Genomic DNA, 16753 nt, shown 5'->3' with positions numbered 1-16753 from the left:
AGAGACGATCAGCTGGACACACTCACATCAGATATGGGCGCAGGCAGAAAGCACAGCACTTCACAGGGAAGAGACGGCGGGGCTCCGTAAATATCCCATAGCGCTACAATGGGACGCCATACTGACAGCTTTTAACACTGCGAGTATAGGGGAGGGCCATCTCACCTAGTCAGCCATTCCATAAGCCGCATGTCGAAGGTCCTGGGGGGCGGGGGACGGGAACATGGAGACCTACACTCACATCTCACTGGATGCCGCCTTGTAGGGTACGCCTGGCGTAGCGTAGTCCTCTACCCATCTTGTGCCGGTGCCTGCACTCCTAGGGCGAGCTCCTAACATTGACACGGGTTTGACCACTGCCCCAGTGTGCTATCCTGTCATACCTCCCACATTCAATAGTCCCATGCTCTGTAATGTAATGACTTTCATAATGGTTGTTATATGGCAGCCTTTTAATTATGTTGTTTATATATTGAAAAGGTTTAACCCCTTGAGTGCCCATGACGAGATGGTCTCGTCATGGGCCGCGGTTGCGCTGTGCCCATGACGAGACTATCTCGTCATGAGCCCCGCCCGCTAATGAAACGCCCGGCACAGGGCGTGGAAAGGGCGGGGCACTCAAGGGGTTAATTTGTTGGGGTATCTGCTTTTATCCTCTTTCTTTTCCTTTAGTACAACTCCCTCGTCGGCCTGTTCTACTGGCCACGTAAGACTGTTTTCAACATTTGCCACTTTCAGGACGATCAGATAAGGGGTGCCTTGATGCTATAGGCAATGTCATTATGTGGTATTGGCACCTTTTTCTCTCCTTTTCTTTTCATTTGGTTGCACTCCTCTCTCTCCACGGGCGATTAAGCAATGTGGGGAGGAATGTAGGGCCCATGATGATGATCGAGAAGACGTTAAGAGAGATAGCCTCTTGATGAAGCGTTTGTGTGTTGTAACGCATCGTAATACGATCTGCTGCAGCTTGAGTAGTTTACCCGCAGCAGTATTGACACAAAAATGCAAGATGTATTTGGAAACACTGATCTTTTTTTATTTGACGTTTTGTTATGTTATGTACCATGAGAAAATGGAAATTTTTTGAAAAGACCAATAAAGATATTAAAACAAAAAAAATGTAGACCAAAGATGATGTTTTTTTTAACAACATATTTATTCTACATGTTTATACAAAGCAATACACAAAGATAGATACATAGCTATAGTGAGAATACATTTTGGGTGGGTATTACTGAATTATAGATATTTTTTGTAAATTCCAAAGGCACGATGAGTTAAAGTGTGGGGGCGATGGGGGGGGGGGCGTGGGGGCTGAGTACAGGAATGCTGTGTTAGGAAATAACCTATGGGTTTAAAAGCACCTACGGCAGAGTTCCTTGTGTGTCCAGCAGGTTTCAGGTACAACAAAAATGTCAAGGTAACCTGGCGAGTAATGCCCCTGCTGGAGAGAGGTCGGAGTTTTGTCTAGTGGCAGTTTCCATTTATGATAAAGTAGTGCAGAGGGTTAACATGCCTACTGCAGCGAACCTGTACCGTGCAGATCGCAGAACAGTATTTATGAGGCTAGCTCAGTGGGCCACTGTTTATGGAGGGTGGTGTGGGACTGAGCGATCTATGTTGTCGCACCGGGTGCCACCAGTGCCAAAGCCGGTTCCTGTCAATAGGTCTAGATTAACGTCAGTCAGACCTAAAAAGACACGTCAACTGATCCGTCCTGTGCGGATGCGCATAACATATTCGTGACACTGACTCACCTCATCTATATATTGTATTAGTATCTCGTTTTTACTAGCCCTTTGGTGCGCGCACTACTTTTCTCGTTTGTTTGAGAGACCAAGTTCACCCAGTTCATCCACCCCCACGGCACCTGCAATTGTTTTACGAATGGAGCGTGCAACGCTGCGGGAAGCAGGAAGCAGGAAGAGGGCGTCTTCTCTAACGACATTACGGAAGCTCCGCTGTGGAATTCCCCTGACGAAAAGGCGTTCCATCTGTTCAGATACCTGTTCAACCATATCACTTCTTAGTTAGCCCAAGGGCAGTAAATAGCATAGATGCTCTGGCCGTAAAAACAGCACGTAGTAACGCACATGGTTGTGTTAACTTTCCTAACAATCCTCAAAGTTAATAACTCACAGTTCCTTCTCATGGCTGTTGCTGTCCTGGCAACATGCAACATCTGGGAAGCAACAGCCCAATTAATTGCGTTACTGCAAATATTGTTCTAAAAGAAGGGAAACAGGGATGCGTGCTGGAACAGGAGGATTCACATATCTAAGAGTATGGTCAGTGGTCCACACGTCGGAATCTTGGCAGGGCCTATCCAGCCCTTCATTCTTCCAACATTGTTGAATTGAGTACCATTACATTGGGTCACTGTATCTACCAGCTACCCGGTGATGTGGAATATGGACAGCTATTCTTTAAAGAAGCCTGCCTCTCGGGGCTGCAGAACCCTACTCCCACGCATTTTTGAGGCAGTGACGTGAGTTGCTATTAATCCTCACCTCTGCTCTGAATTTGCAATTAGGGATTTGACTTATGAGCAGTCAGAACTGCCTCCATCTCTGTGCTGCTTAAATATAATTGCAAAACAGTTAGATGGCGTGTCTCGTGATCCTTAATTTTAGACTACAAGCTGCCAGGTTGAAGTATGCTTTGTTTTATATACATGTTTTTATTGGAGAAAACTCTTATCAGAAAATTGCAGCAGTGGAATTGTTCAAAACTCATTCATTCAATAAGATTCCTGTTATCTATGACCTTGTGAACTACTTGCAAACAGGAACTCGCACTGCCCATGCAAGACAGCCGCCATGACTTCTTCAAAGCGCAGTCTTGTCGGTGGAAACTAGTCTCAAAGTACCCATGTGACTGAAGGTGCCAGGCATTTGAGCAGGTGTGTTTGACTCCAGGGGTTTTGCACCTCACTAACACGTTCCTCTCAATAATAGTCCAAGCTTTGTACATTTGTTTGGACCTCCGAGTAGCCCTTCCCAAATGTATGCAAATCTAGGAGTGCAGAGCATTATGGGTATAGACATTAATATATTGGAGAAGAATGGCCTTATTGGAATTACCCTCGGCTTCTTTGCGTCTATTTGCACTTCTTTCATTTTAGTAATGTGCAGTAATGTGCTGGTGCTTGTGCACAAATAGGTGAGATCGAAGCACGTGCAGTTGTGAAACTCTTTCCTACCTTATATCTCGCAATAGGTGCCTTAAATTCCCTGGGTTCCTCTTATCACACAGTATGTGCTTCTGCAATCCCGTTGGGATGATCGTCTCCTGGGCATCATGGTCAGACGGGGACAAAAATAATGGGTCCAGGTGCCAAAATAAAAGTGGCCCCATTACTAAAAAGCGTGGCACACATTTACAGTCAGAGAATGCTGAATTTGCAAAGACACGCTGTGTGGGCACTGTGCAGGGTACGGGAGACTGCATGAATTTGTGCTCCCAGCAGGCAATGTTTGTGGTAATACCAGGGACAACAGTCACCAGCTGTCCATGAAATAGGCCCACAAACTGCTAAAACTCGGCCCATACCCTGATCTGCTGAACCAGCCCATCGGATGCTGCCTGACTGCCCTATCGGCCAATCTGACCCTGCTGGGCATACGATTCTAGACACCGCTGGCACCTTATATTCCACAAGGGCAACTGGAATTCCAGAGTGTGCAATATTATAGACCTTAACAGTTTTAAACAAACACGCACCCTTCATATTACAACAGAGCACAGTAACACATAAAAACCCTCCACTCAGTACCGCACTGGCATTATTAGAAAGGAATCCAGGCTTCAAGGCCCGCAGAATTTAGAAAAACACAAACACACAGCACATCATTTTAAACGGCAACCAACAGAAGAAAACAAAAACTGTCCCGCTAAAGGAGTCGTCCAAGAAAATAACAAATGTCTTTTTCCCCACTTACCAGCAATTAGTATTTTCAGTGCTTAATTTGAGCCGGTAGCTTCTGGTGCTGGGCACCGGCCTTAATTGTCAACACCCGTGCATGTGACAGTCTGCCACAAGGTGGCACTGTCAGGCTGATTTAGAGATGACCACAATAACAGTTAATTATTAACTAAATATACATAAAAATGACTATTGCCTGCCGCCCAAGCCAATTTTATAGCTTGGGGGCCTGAAATAACCAAATCGTCACACTTGTAGGGGTGCAATGGTTAGTAGAGTTGTGGTGTTACTTTCCTTGGCAGTACTGACAGGGGCAGTGTGTGATGGAAGCTGCAGTGGCTTCCGGAGGAGCGCACTGGCATGTTTTTTTTGTTTTTGTTTTTTACAAAGTAAGCACTGGATGCCTGATTTTTTTTGTGTGATAATGTATGCTTGGGTGTTGTGACCGATTGTGATACCAGTCCCTTTAAACAACAAGTACGAGGCACACAATTAGCCAGAAGCAGTTTAAGGTTCCCATTACGCCAACGCCATTAACGTTTAAGTGTCGGCGGAATTTGCGAAATTGACTTTCGCAAATTATCGCGAAATTGCACAAAATCTCCGCGAGCATGCGAAACTTTCGCGAAGATTCGGAGATTGCTTTTCCCGCCCGTTCGCGATGTGTTTTTGCGTGCTCGCAGGGAAATATATCTCCAACTTGCCCAATGCGGTCGCTAATGGGCGCGGCCATCTTGCTCGCGATGCTTATTTCCTGTTCGCGATCGCAATGACGTGTTCGCGATCGCAAACTCTTGCGGGATAGCGCATCCGGCTACCAACAATCCAACATCTTGTGGTGCGCGCGAACGGATAGGAAAACTTGTCGGCGAATGCAAGGACCCGGTAAGTCGCGACCGCGTGCGCGAGAATGCATTTTTAGGGCGCGAACAAGAAAAATACTTCCGTTTCGCGGCAGGTTGCGAAAGTTTTGACATTTTCGCGCTCTCCGCGGAACGCAAAAATGTCAAAATATCGCAAATTCCACGAGCGGAACGAAATTTACCGCCCAGGCCTATTAATGATACTGTGAAATGCATTGCAGACACAGGCAACACTAACACTCTAAGCATAGGAAACACCAGACCGCAGAACATTCGTAATTAAACAGACCCTCCAGGATTTCGCGATTTCGCGATTTCGCGGCTTGCCGCGAAATCGGCACTTTTGTAAAAATGCCGCGATTTTTACAAAAGTGCCCGCGAAATCGGCACTTTTGTAAAAATGCCGCAATTTTTACAAAAGTGCCTGCGAAATCGCCAATGTACAACTCCTGAAACTAATTGATGATGTTCTGCCCCCACTCCTGTGATGAAAGAATGCCTGTGGCCTCTGTGGATGCTTACATGTATCGTGGTGACTGAGGATGCCCTTGTGTGTACGAAAGATTGTCTGTAAAGATTTGCTTTGGAGACACTAAAGACTATAACAAAGCAGTTATGCAGTGTAAAGGAGTTGGGCAAAAGGGAAAATTGTGTATTAGCTGATGCATAATATGGCAGAGAGCGAAGTGAAGACGCATTCAGATATTTGCAAAAAAAAAAATATAGTGGGATACAAATGTAATTTACCAATAGGTGTAGTTTTGCTAAAATAATAAAAGTGAAATTTGTAGAGCAGCTATTGAGATTAGCACCTGAAAGTTTCATAACAGTATATCGTAGGCGCTTCAAATGCTTGTATTTTACTAATAACATTTCAAACAAGAAGTAAATAGCCGCAAAGCGACACCCAAGGAGCTTTGACATATAAAGGAACTGAGGAAAAAAAGGGGAATTGATTTGCTGAGGATAAAGTAATTTGGAAATTGTACAGCCGGGATTTATTCAGAGGGCTCCTGGCTCGAAGTCTGCATTTTAGCCTATTGACGTCATCTTGTCAGATTAAAGTATGTTCACCTTATAGACTAAACTAGGCCGTCCTTAAAAGGCATATAATTTCAAACAATCCCCAATTAATGTTTACACAATTTAAATTGTGTTTATATTCCGACACTCTGGGACTTTAATGATGCCTTCTATTTGAACAGGTGACAAATAAAATCCCGGTTTCCTACATGTTCCAATAGAAAATTCCAAGACCTGGAATAGTTGGGAGACGGGACTGGAGGTCACAACACTATGGAGCTTATTTACAAGCCCCTTGCGCCATCTTGCCTTGTTCCCATATGTAAAGTGATGTCCCAGCGGCTTGTAAATAAACCCCCTACATTTGTAGAGTCCGCGATCGTTGCTAATGCACGTAGACTTCACAACGGATGGGTCACATAGGCTAGGACCAGGCGTGCAACACCCATTGGACTCACAGGGCTTCAGCCCCCCCCCCCCGTCGTGTGTGGCAGCCCGGGATGAGACACCTTCCCGGGCAAAAAAGCAGCCGCACCCGAGAACTTCACAGGTCTTTAAAAGACCATTTGCATGTTAATGAGGCCTTGCTGTTGTTTCACCCCTTCTAAGAGCCCCTGCAGCTCCACTCTGTCTATTGTTTAAAGTTCAGCCCCCCCCGAAATTTTTGCTCAGCCCCCCCCGAAATTTGGCTCTAGTTGCGCCTCTGGCTAGGACAAATACACGCATTTTAAAAAATGAATTGAAATAACGGATGCTCAGATGCTCACTGCTTTCCTAACTATAATGTTGCTACACATGTCCGAAGATCACACCACGAGGTTACCGATGAAAAGATAAAAGCGAAAACAAATCAGAACTTTTATACAGAGAATATAAATATAATCAAGCAAAAAGAAACACGACAGCGAGAAACTATATTCCTGCTTTAAGCAATCCTTCTTGTATTGTAACCGTATGATTCAAAGCACGCGCTTGATATTTGTGGGACGCGTTTATAAAACCTTTCTTCAGAAATGCCGCAATTTTTACAAAAGTGCCTGCGAAATTGGCAATGTACAACCCCTGAATCTAATCCCGCAGTTGATGATGTTCTGCCCCCACAGGCAGAGGCGCAACTAGAGCCAAATTGCCGGGGGGGGGGGGCTAAGAAAAAACTTCGGGGGGGGGGGGCTGAATCTTTAAGCAATAGGCAGAGTGGAGCTGCAGGGGCTCTTAGACTTTCAGGCGAGAAAAGGGTTAAGGATGTGCCAAACACCGGTCCCGCAATGTGTCAAAAGGTGTGATAACTGCTACCAACCTATACTAAAGCAAATGGAGAATTGCATTTCCAAAGGATAACAGCCTTCACCTGTGGGCTGCTTCCTCTGTTCCATATTCCAGGTTCCCTATCCAAAGTGGAATACTCTGCTAAAAGAGTTTCCATTGATTTAAAGCTGAAAATGAATGATTATGAGTAAAATAAAGTGCCGCAAAAATGCCGCTAAATTTCCATATTTGTGCCGCTAAATTTCCATATTTGTGCCGCTAAATTTGCGAATCCATGCCGCTATATCCTGGGGGGTCTGATTAAAGAGTCAGCTATGTTAAACTAACTTTCTATCACGCAGCTACATGCACCTCTCCGTTGCACTGCTGTGCACATACCATAGATCCTGTACATCTGGCAAAAACTGATACTAATGTTACCCAAAGCACACGCTACTCACATCAGAAAAAAACACAGAGTACCACTCCTCTCTCAGGCTGTATGTTAAGCAAAGCAGCTGAATGATACAAGCATTGCAAAGCCAATAGGTCTCACCTTTGCCACCTTTTGACTATGCCAATGGTTTTTAGGCACGCTGCACAGCATCCTCGTTGTCATTTCAATTTGTAGCCACGCGCACAACGGATGCCTACGTCTACAAAATAAGGCAGTCATCAGACAATAATGTGAGAATCACCAGGAGAGGGGCTGTGCTTCGGCCCACATGTTGGGAGATAGGAGTGCATGTTTTGATTGGGCAGAAGTTGTGTGCTTTTACAAAAAAAGTGCTTGCTCGCCACACGGCAAAGATAATTGTGTGTGTTTATCAAGCTGCCTAAGCTTGAACTTTCAGTGGCACACACAGAAGTCTGGAATACCATTAAACAGTCTTTAACCCCTTCGCCGCGGCACGCCGCCATGCTCGTGACAGAACCACTCCGTCATGAGCCACGGGCGCACTGTGCTCATGACGGAGTGGTTCCGTCACGACTCCGCCCGCTCGCATTATTCGCCCGCACAGGCGGGGAATCAGCGCTGCGTGGGCGGAGCGGCCGCAGTGGCCGCAGCATGACGGAACCACTCCGTCATGAGCACACGGCGCCCGTGGCTCATGACGGAGTGGTTCCGTCATGAGCACACAAGGGGTTAATAACTAGATAATTGTTGTTGTTTTTCTCTGGCAGCCGCACAGATGGGAGGAGGGCAGCCATTAACCTACATCGACTTTTAGGTCTGGCTTTACAGTACAACTGTCACCTGACCTTTTAACTTACACCAATATTATTCTACAGTTCATTGCTTACACACAAATACCAATTAATTCCATTTCTATTTACTTGTAATGGTTCACATTACCATACTAAATTCCTTTAAAGCCATACCTATTGACATTGTTCTATTTAGTTACTAATCCGAGTTGGATCTAAAAAATAAAATAAAAAGCACATGACTAAGAGGCAGGGGGCGGGGAGAAGAACTGGGGAATACGGAGCAACGCAGAGTGCGGGGGAGAGAAGTGCATGACAGACAGGACGAAAACACATGCACTCTCATGAAGTGCTTATAAAAATGTTGACTCCCACAACCCTGCTCCAATTTAGAAAAGAGTTGAAGACACATCTCTTTAAACAACACTATATCATGATGAAGCAACAATCCACACTAGCAGGCAGCATTCGGCTTCCTCTCTAATCACCTTTCCACTGTATCCTTACCTGTGACTCTGAACAGAGCTCTGCTGCCTTTTGGCTATGTTTGTGCTGTAACGGGACCACATCAATACATACATTTCTATGGACGGTTACAGCATCAGGACCACTTACAGAGTACGGCTGGAAAAGCCTAATCAAAGTTACAACCCAAATATCAAACCAACATGACTGAATAACACCTATCTATGGAGGCACAACATGGCAGAATCAACTGCCAAACTCATCAGAGACAAATATATCTAGTACAAAATATGCTATTTTTCTAAAAATGAGGACATTTGTGAATTTACAAAAAGTGTTCACTTATCCCACTTTTTTGCAACCACAATTCATCATTTCCATGTAAACAGGAGAGAATAAATATTTCCCCTCAAAGACCTTGCACCTAATCCCAGGTTGGGATTGAGGGGACATGTTGAAATTGTGCATTTAAACATTGCTTTTGCCTCGCTGCCCACCATTAATCAGAGGCCTTAGGCCACAGACGAATGATGGGCAGATGCCCATTATTCGTTTATGGCCTAAGGCCTCTTATGAATTGCTATAAATGCGGGTTGCTTCCATTCCATTCATACACATAGCTGTATGGCAATATGTTGCTTATGTTTCATGATTCAGGCACAGAACAGCGCTTATAAAGTGTGGCAATACACCCCTCGCTCAGTTGGGTCTGTCCGGCGGTCAGTCCAAGTGTTGTACTGGGGCAACCCTCTGCAGGATCCAGCCCGTAGTAAGCTCTCCATCATCCCCAGATCTTGTAAAACTTACAGGGATGGCCGCTGCTGCGGTAGGTCACTTTTTCTGCTGCCATATAGAGGTCCATCCCCAGTTTCCATTTATGTATGGAGGGTGCCTTTGGTGCTCCCCAGCGCATCGCCACACCCCTCGGAGCCACTACCAGGCCCAGTACTTTCTCTTCATTTTTTTTTTTTAAACATCTGGTTATTAAAGAAATCAAACCTGACTCTTAATTTTTAATCACAACAATTCATGTGGTATTTGCTATTATGACTATGCATATCTTATGCACTAATTTGGCTTAAAATAATGCCTTATAAATAGGCTGGGGTGAATTTATAATTACACTGGAGTAATCAGAGTAATTCCCGTAATTACACATTGCCAAATTACGTGAATATTCCAGCGTGACTAATTCAAAGTAATTTGGGGCAAAAGTCCCATAGCAGGAGTACAGGAACAATGAAGTAAGAGACAGGGAGTGGCTGCTGTCTACTGCTGTTTGTATCCTGTGGTACTTAGTGCTATTTTCTTAGTACAAAATGTATCCTCAGGCCCTGTTTTGGATGCGAGGGTTCATTTTGCACTAAGAAAATAGCGATAAATGCTGAATTACGCTTCTTTTGTAACTATGCATAATTACGAATATTTTCTGTGGCATTTACGAGTAATTACGCTAGAGAGAATTACGCCAGCTACGACCACCCTACTCATAAATTACTAGTCCTTATTTCCAAGAAATTACCCGTGGTCTTCGGGAGGGTATGTCCATTCCGAATGTGCATCTCTTTCAGGAAAGTTGGGGAGAGGTTCATGGGACACAACTTGTCCATTTTCGCATCTGCCTAAGGGAAATCTATAGGGTGTGACAAGGAATAGTCTGGCATGCGTCAAAATACCCTGAAAATTACAACAATTTTAAATCCTACTCAAACTCCGTGCTGAAATGGAGTTTAAGTGGAATATACATATTCCGAGGAATTCCAAGTAGTAATTTTCCTGATCCTAAGTCGTATGAGGAGAAAGTAGATTGTTGGTTTCCAAGTGGTTCAGGGACTCGGCGAGGTTGCCTGAGATGCTGCCATGTCTAAGAGGGCTGAGATGTTGGTAATGTACCTTGACCCTATGACTCTGCCTACAGTATAACGTATTTGTAACATGTTGCCACTCCTGGTCCACCCTTCCTTTCCTGATGTTATGTGTCCAGGTAACCTGGTTGAAAATGTTGAAAATGTTTAGGACTTATGTGAGGGAGAGCCAGTTCACCTCGGTATTTCTATTAATGGAAAAAACTTTACTGTTAGCAGGAAACGGTGTATGTCATTTGGCTGAGTTCCAAGGGTTTTTTAGTTTCTTTATCATTTTTTTTTTGGTTTTACTTTTTTATTTCATTATAGTGTTGGTTGTATTTGTGAACAAAATAAACAAGATCACACAATAGGCCTTGTGGGAGCAAAGGTGGGTAATAGGGGGAGAGACAGATGGTTCCAGCCGGGCCTGCATTGATCTAGGTGATGTGGTGGGCGGTGGGGTGAGTTTTAGGACAGATTGAGTCTAAAGGACAACTGTGTGTATGTGTTAATTGGCTATGCTGCATGATACACTGTGCAATGTTTCACTGGTGGCGGAATCTTAAAATGAAAAAGTCATTTAAAAAATAGACTTGATATCTGGAATGTGTAGCTTTACTTAGCTTCTCACATTGTGGCCTGTTTTTTTTAAAGACTTTTAGAGAATAATTGGTTGCTGTTTTTCACATAGGTTAGTTAGAATGTTTTAAAGTGAGTGTTTTATGTACAATGTACGGAATGTATGCATACATACATACACATGGATGGCAAGAAAGTTTAACGAGATTAAAAAACTCATCTACATAATTTAGATGCAGATTAACCATAATGGAGACAGAAAAAAGACCAACCCTATTTCTCTCCATTGGTTTTAGGGTAGGTTTTATCAATACAGCCTCGAATTGAGGTGCAGTGGGCCCCGCAGACCCTTGGGCACTGCACCTGCTGCACTGTTCATGTCTGCACCCTTGGCTTAGAGTTCCTCAAAAAGACCCCCATATATTTTAAGACATGTACACACCTAGATTTGATCTGCAGAAGCAGCAGTCGGGCCGGTCGGTCTGTGGGTCACAGCAGGGGGCGCACCGCTTCTCTGTGGGGGCCCAGGCCGAGTTTGCTTTGCATACGACGCAGTGCTCCGGGCCAGGGCCGGCGCAGTGTCGGCAGGACGGGTCACACGGTGTGCACTTCTCCTGCAAGACAGACGATTCATCTTAAACAAAAAACATACACTTATTTTGCACATTCATTATTGTCTTGAAAGATTTATCATCAAATGTATTACAGTTCAAAGAGAAACTTTCGCAGGTGTTATTTTAAAAACAACGATGAAAAACGAAATAGAATAACTGTCTGTTGATAATCGTGACGCTCACAGACACTGACATCTCCAAGGTGTGGGGGCACAGTTGGGACCAGTCCCCAGTGCCTATTTGTCCTGGCCCCTCCCCTTTGGGCCCCATCACCACAACTTGAATACCACCTGGCAGATGAAACCCTGACACCACACCTTGCCATACTCATAAATATGTGCAAGGGTCATTCACTGCAAGGCAGCTGGGCCGGACTGGGCGTAGCGGGCGCCGGGCGTTTCCCCGGTGCGCCGCCAGGGTTGGGGCTGGTAATATGCCCCCCTGTAACAAAATCGAACAAAACCGGCACTAGCAAACAGCTCGGCCGCACCCTCCCTCCCCTCCAGGGGGGCTGGCCAAGCAGTTTGCCAGGGCCGGTTTCGGTTCCCAGTCTGGCCCTGCAAGGCAGTGCTTCTTTGAGGTAATCATTATGCTACACGTTACCTTGTAGGACTGTATGTATTTATATGTACGCCCCGAGGTGCTAGAGAGAAGCAGCACTGCTTCCGCTTTAGCACTGCTGCCGGTTTTGTTACAGGTGGCCGATATTGTGGCACTGCTGCAAAACCACCCCCCACCGCTTGCAAACCGACCATCACCCTTCCGGCCCACCAGGAAAACGTCCGGTGCCAGCTACAGCCAGTCCGGCCCTGACCACTAGTATCAAAATGAAAGGTGATCACATATATGTTACAAGTTCCCACACATATAAAACTTGAAACTACGAAGTGGTGGTTGATTCTCTGTGTTTCGAACCACCATGTTGCTCCAACTCTGAGATTTACGAAGTTAGTATTTGTCCGGTCTGGTGGTTCCATGGATTAATGCGTCCACTCTAGATCTCTGTGTTTGATCCCACGCACGGTCGTAGGTTTAAATTCCAGCTGATCTGTTGAGCCTTCCACCATGAACGTCAATTCACTAAAATGCCAGAGGTAGCGGAAGTGATAACACACGTCCTTTGACCTTCAATATCATTCACATACTCGTGCACTCACATACACACATATACACACTAACACACAATCTCTTATGTAAACTCACACTCACCGCAACCTCGCACACAACATACATTTCAAAGCATTTATTTTTTTACTTACCTAAACTGCCAGGGAATAGCATACTCCAGCTAATTGTACTCAATTTACACTAATAGTGAATAATGTTTCATTATTCACTATTAATGTAATAAAAAAAAATCGAGATGAAACAAAGCAAGTAGAGCCCCAACCAACGTCTATAATGACGAGCTGCCCCTGTGCTCCTACCACTGAGTTTTCCCCCTCTGAGGTCAGGGGTCGCAAAGGCAGTGCTAGGTGTCGCAGAGGGAAAAATGGGGGATCACAGCTGCAAACTCTGGTGACCCCCAAATGACGTCCATGCCTTTCACCTTTCCAATGATAGGACAATCACTAGCATGGAGTTGAGTACCAACAACAAACACCTGTCTCTCGCACCAAGAGATCTTCTTCTGGATGAACGTTGCACTCTCCACCTACAAGTCATGTTTATGTTATGCACTAAAGACAATGAGATATGTTCAAAAATGGGTGTCCGGCTCCCTTATGAGCTTGTCCCGGAGCCCCTTATCCCGATAAGGCCCAAGGACAGGTAAGGTTTAGTGTTTGTGAGATGTGTCTCTATGGCAATCCAAGTTTTATTGGACAAACACACGAAGCAGCATGAATGACATCACGTTATATAATTTGCTTGGAGTGGTGCTATTTTATTTTTGGTTTGCGCAAGTAGGTTCGCTGTTTCATTTACCACCAAATTACATTAGTAGGTGGCATGCTCTTTTGCTATGTTTCGTTTTGCAGCAGTCAGTTCAGTTTTGCATCCAAAAATGAATGCTCTGACGGTGTCTGGCATAGGTGCGGTACTGTATCTGGATACCCTGTATGGGATAGTTGGGATATTATGACACTCATTGGAGAAAGACTCATAATATCCCCCACAGAGATCCTTCCCACAGACTCAACATAATGGGTGATAGAAGACGGGTCTTTTCGTGTCCGGGCACCAGTGGCACACATCCAACTAATCGCATTCAGATACTGATCTCGTCCACACTGACCTCCAACACCATGGTCTCTGCTTTCAAGGGCATTGTGCACAATTGCAGTTGAAGCTCAAAACACTGCGTTGAGCCTCAACAATAGCATTGACTCATTATTGTTCACAGAAACTTGGCTAAACAACTTTAACAGACAAAACTAGGCCTTCTCTTCCCCGATTTCCAAAGCTATGCCTCAAAGATGGAGAAAAATGATCACCTTCCAGAAGACAACCGATAAAACTTAAAATAACATCTCCTAAGAGACTTCAATCTACACTGACAAATCTGTCTCACAACTTTTGCTCTTTCTTCTTAACAATGATCTCCTTTCACTATGCTCCTCGCTCACACATGAACTTTCGCCAGCCTAGACCTCATAATGACCAAGCATGATATTCTGAAAATGGAGACTCCGCTCCTTGAAGACTGGCCACATCACTTTGTCTCTTTCTCTTCCTCCTCTCCAAAACAGTGACCAGCTGGCGAATGAAAAGACCACAACAAAGGATTAGAGGCTGCAAAGAAATTGATATGACCATCCTTGTCCCTAATGTCTCCTCCAACCAAAGATCCCAGCTAAATTCTAGAAAAACACTTGCATTTCCTGCTACAATGAAGCATTGACAGAGATCATCAAAGAACTCCCCCTTATAATTTAAGGCGTAAAAATTAAACCCCAAAATTGTTTTTTTAATTGTCTGACCGATGTCTGAGCTTGTCAAACACAATGGTATGAGACTATAATACACAAAACACATATTTGAAGTCAAAACACCATGTTTAGAAGAGAAACAGACTCCAAGAAAATACATACCAGTGAAATATTTATGAATGCAGAACATAAACCCCTCAGCCCCATCTATCCCAAGCAACAAAATAAAACATGGACATTTCTCCTTGTGTTTTGAGAAGGAATTAAAAAAATAATGAACTTTCCCTTACACAATCAAACAATGAAATCACTCATTCTAACCTCCTCTTTGCCATTGTGAAGCTCAAACTCTCTGACTTTCTAAATCCTACACCCATGGCCATCCTTAAAATAGACCTGGAAAATATACCTTTCTCTTACCCCACTCAGTACCAGCGTGATTCATGGCTCACTAATTATTCGGGAAGGAGCTGACTTCCTAAAAATTGGGCAGGTATCACCTCCATTATTAGAAAAAAACAGGAGCAGAACTAAAAGATCTAAACACTCCACCCAGTCTCTAACCTCCTCTTCTAGGCAAAGCATTGGAAGACTGTGGAAGTACAAGTAAAACAATTCATTGTAGAAAATGAGATTTCGAGGCATTGCATTCAGGCTTCAGGTCTGGATGCACCACTGAGGCTGCAATCCTTCATATAACTGGTGATGGATTACATATCCCTGACAAAAGTGACTGCTGCGTTCAATTATTTTGGAGCTGTGATCAGCAGCTGACACGGTCAAACCTACTCTCTCCTAAAAAAACTGATAGAATGAATGGGTCTGAATAGGACAGTACCCAAATAGATGCTTTCTTACATAAAGAAGCATACTCAATAAATAAAAGTTTCTAACTCTATTCCACCCATTTTCCTTCTTCCCGGGGTTCCTAAAGGCTGGATCCTATGGCTCACTCTCCTTGACGCGCACAACAAATCACTAGTTTCTCTCTTGAAACTACAACATCTCCTACTACCTACATACTGACAGCATTCAGTCACATTTGAAAGCTCCCCCCTTTAAAGGCATCTCCTGTCTTGCCAAAATTCTCATCAATATTCCATCTTGGATGTCTGTCCAATATCTTAAAACAAACGCTGTGAAAGCAGAGTTCCTCCTTTTCTTTGCCACAGTATACGCTATTCACATCCACACACGGCTTGACAAACTCAACTCGTTGACTGCAAACCCTAATCATCCATTGAGCCATATATTAGCTATTCACCCTAGACCACGGTACATCAATGAGTGTCCTCCTCCCCCCTCCCCCGCCCAACCAGACTTTTTTATATTCAGCTTCTTGTAAACGAAAGCACGCAGGGGCATATCAGCAACAACCGGCGATAATTATCGCTAAACTCACTTAGCGCTAGGATAATTATCGCCGGCCAGCGTGGTTTTTTATCGCTGAGATAGCGTGCTATTAGCAACGCTTATCTCAAAAGCGATAAAAATCCTAGCGCTAACTGCCAAATGTGAGATTATCGCTGGCAACCCAGCGATAATCCCACGAAGTTTGGCGATAGCTTGCTGATAGGGCCTCACATACTGAGCCATGATATCCACTTTCCATAGGATATCATGGCTAAGTCAGTTTCAAAGCAGGCGTAAGGAAAGTAGCGATAACAGAGGTTATCGCTACTTTTCTTGTCGCTATGATGCTTTGCGTGAGGCTTGATAATAGGAGAAATGTCGCATAGCGACATTTCTCCCGTTATCCTGGGGAGGAACGCCCACTTTGCATCTCATTAGAGATGCGAAGATGGGCGTTAGGAATTCAGGCGCTAAGGCAAGGTTTCACGTAATAGCGTGACCTTGCTGATATAGTGATAAAATTATCGCCGCTTTTTGGCCGAAAACTGCCGCAAAAGCGGCGATAATTTTATATCGCCGCCTTGTAGATATGCCCCTCAGTTGTTTACCCGACTGACTACTGAAAATATGAGGAATGCCAAACAAACAGGGGGGGGCTACTAAACCCCTTGAACAGCTCTCCACACAGTAAGCTAAGGGTGCACAGAAGTGAGTTTACTTATTTGAAACTCTAGTTAAGTTGCAGCACAGAGGGTGT

General features: G+C 44.4%; 1 protein-coding gene across 1 annotated transcript in view; it reads right to left on the bottom strand.

The window, feature by feature from the left end:
- Positions 1-16753, bottom strand: part of LOC146859999 (cysteine repeat modular protein 2-like) — a 648096-nt gene that overhangs the window by 111542 nt on the left and 519801 nt on the right. The window contains exon 15 of the mRNA XM_085643761.1: positions 11602-11773. Coding sequence (XP_085499887.1) covers positions 11602-11773 — 172 coding nt within the window. The remainder of the gene's footprint in view (positions 1-11601; positions 11774-16753) is intronic.

The sequence above is a fragment of the Triturus cristatus genome, chromosome 3_1, assembly GCF_964204655.1.
Source record: "Triturus cristatus chromosome 3_1, aTriCri1.1, whole genome shotgun sequence".
Taxonomy (NCBI): Eukaryota; Metazoa; Chordata; class Amphibia; order Caudata; family Salamandridae; genus Triturus; species Triturus cristatus.
Note: the sequence above shows the minus strand (reverse complement) of the source record. Positions and strands in the feature narration are given on the sequence as shown.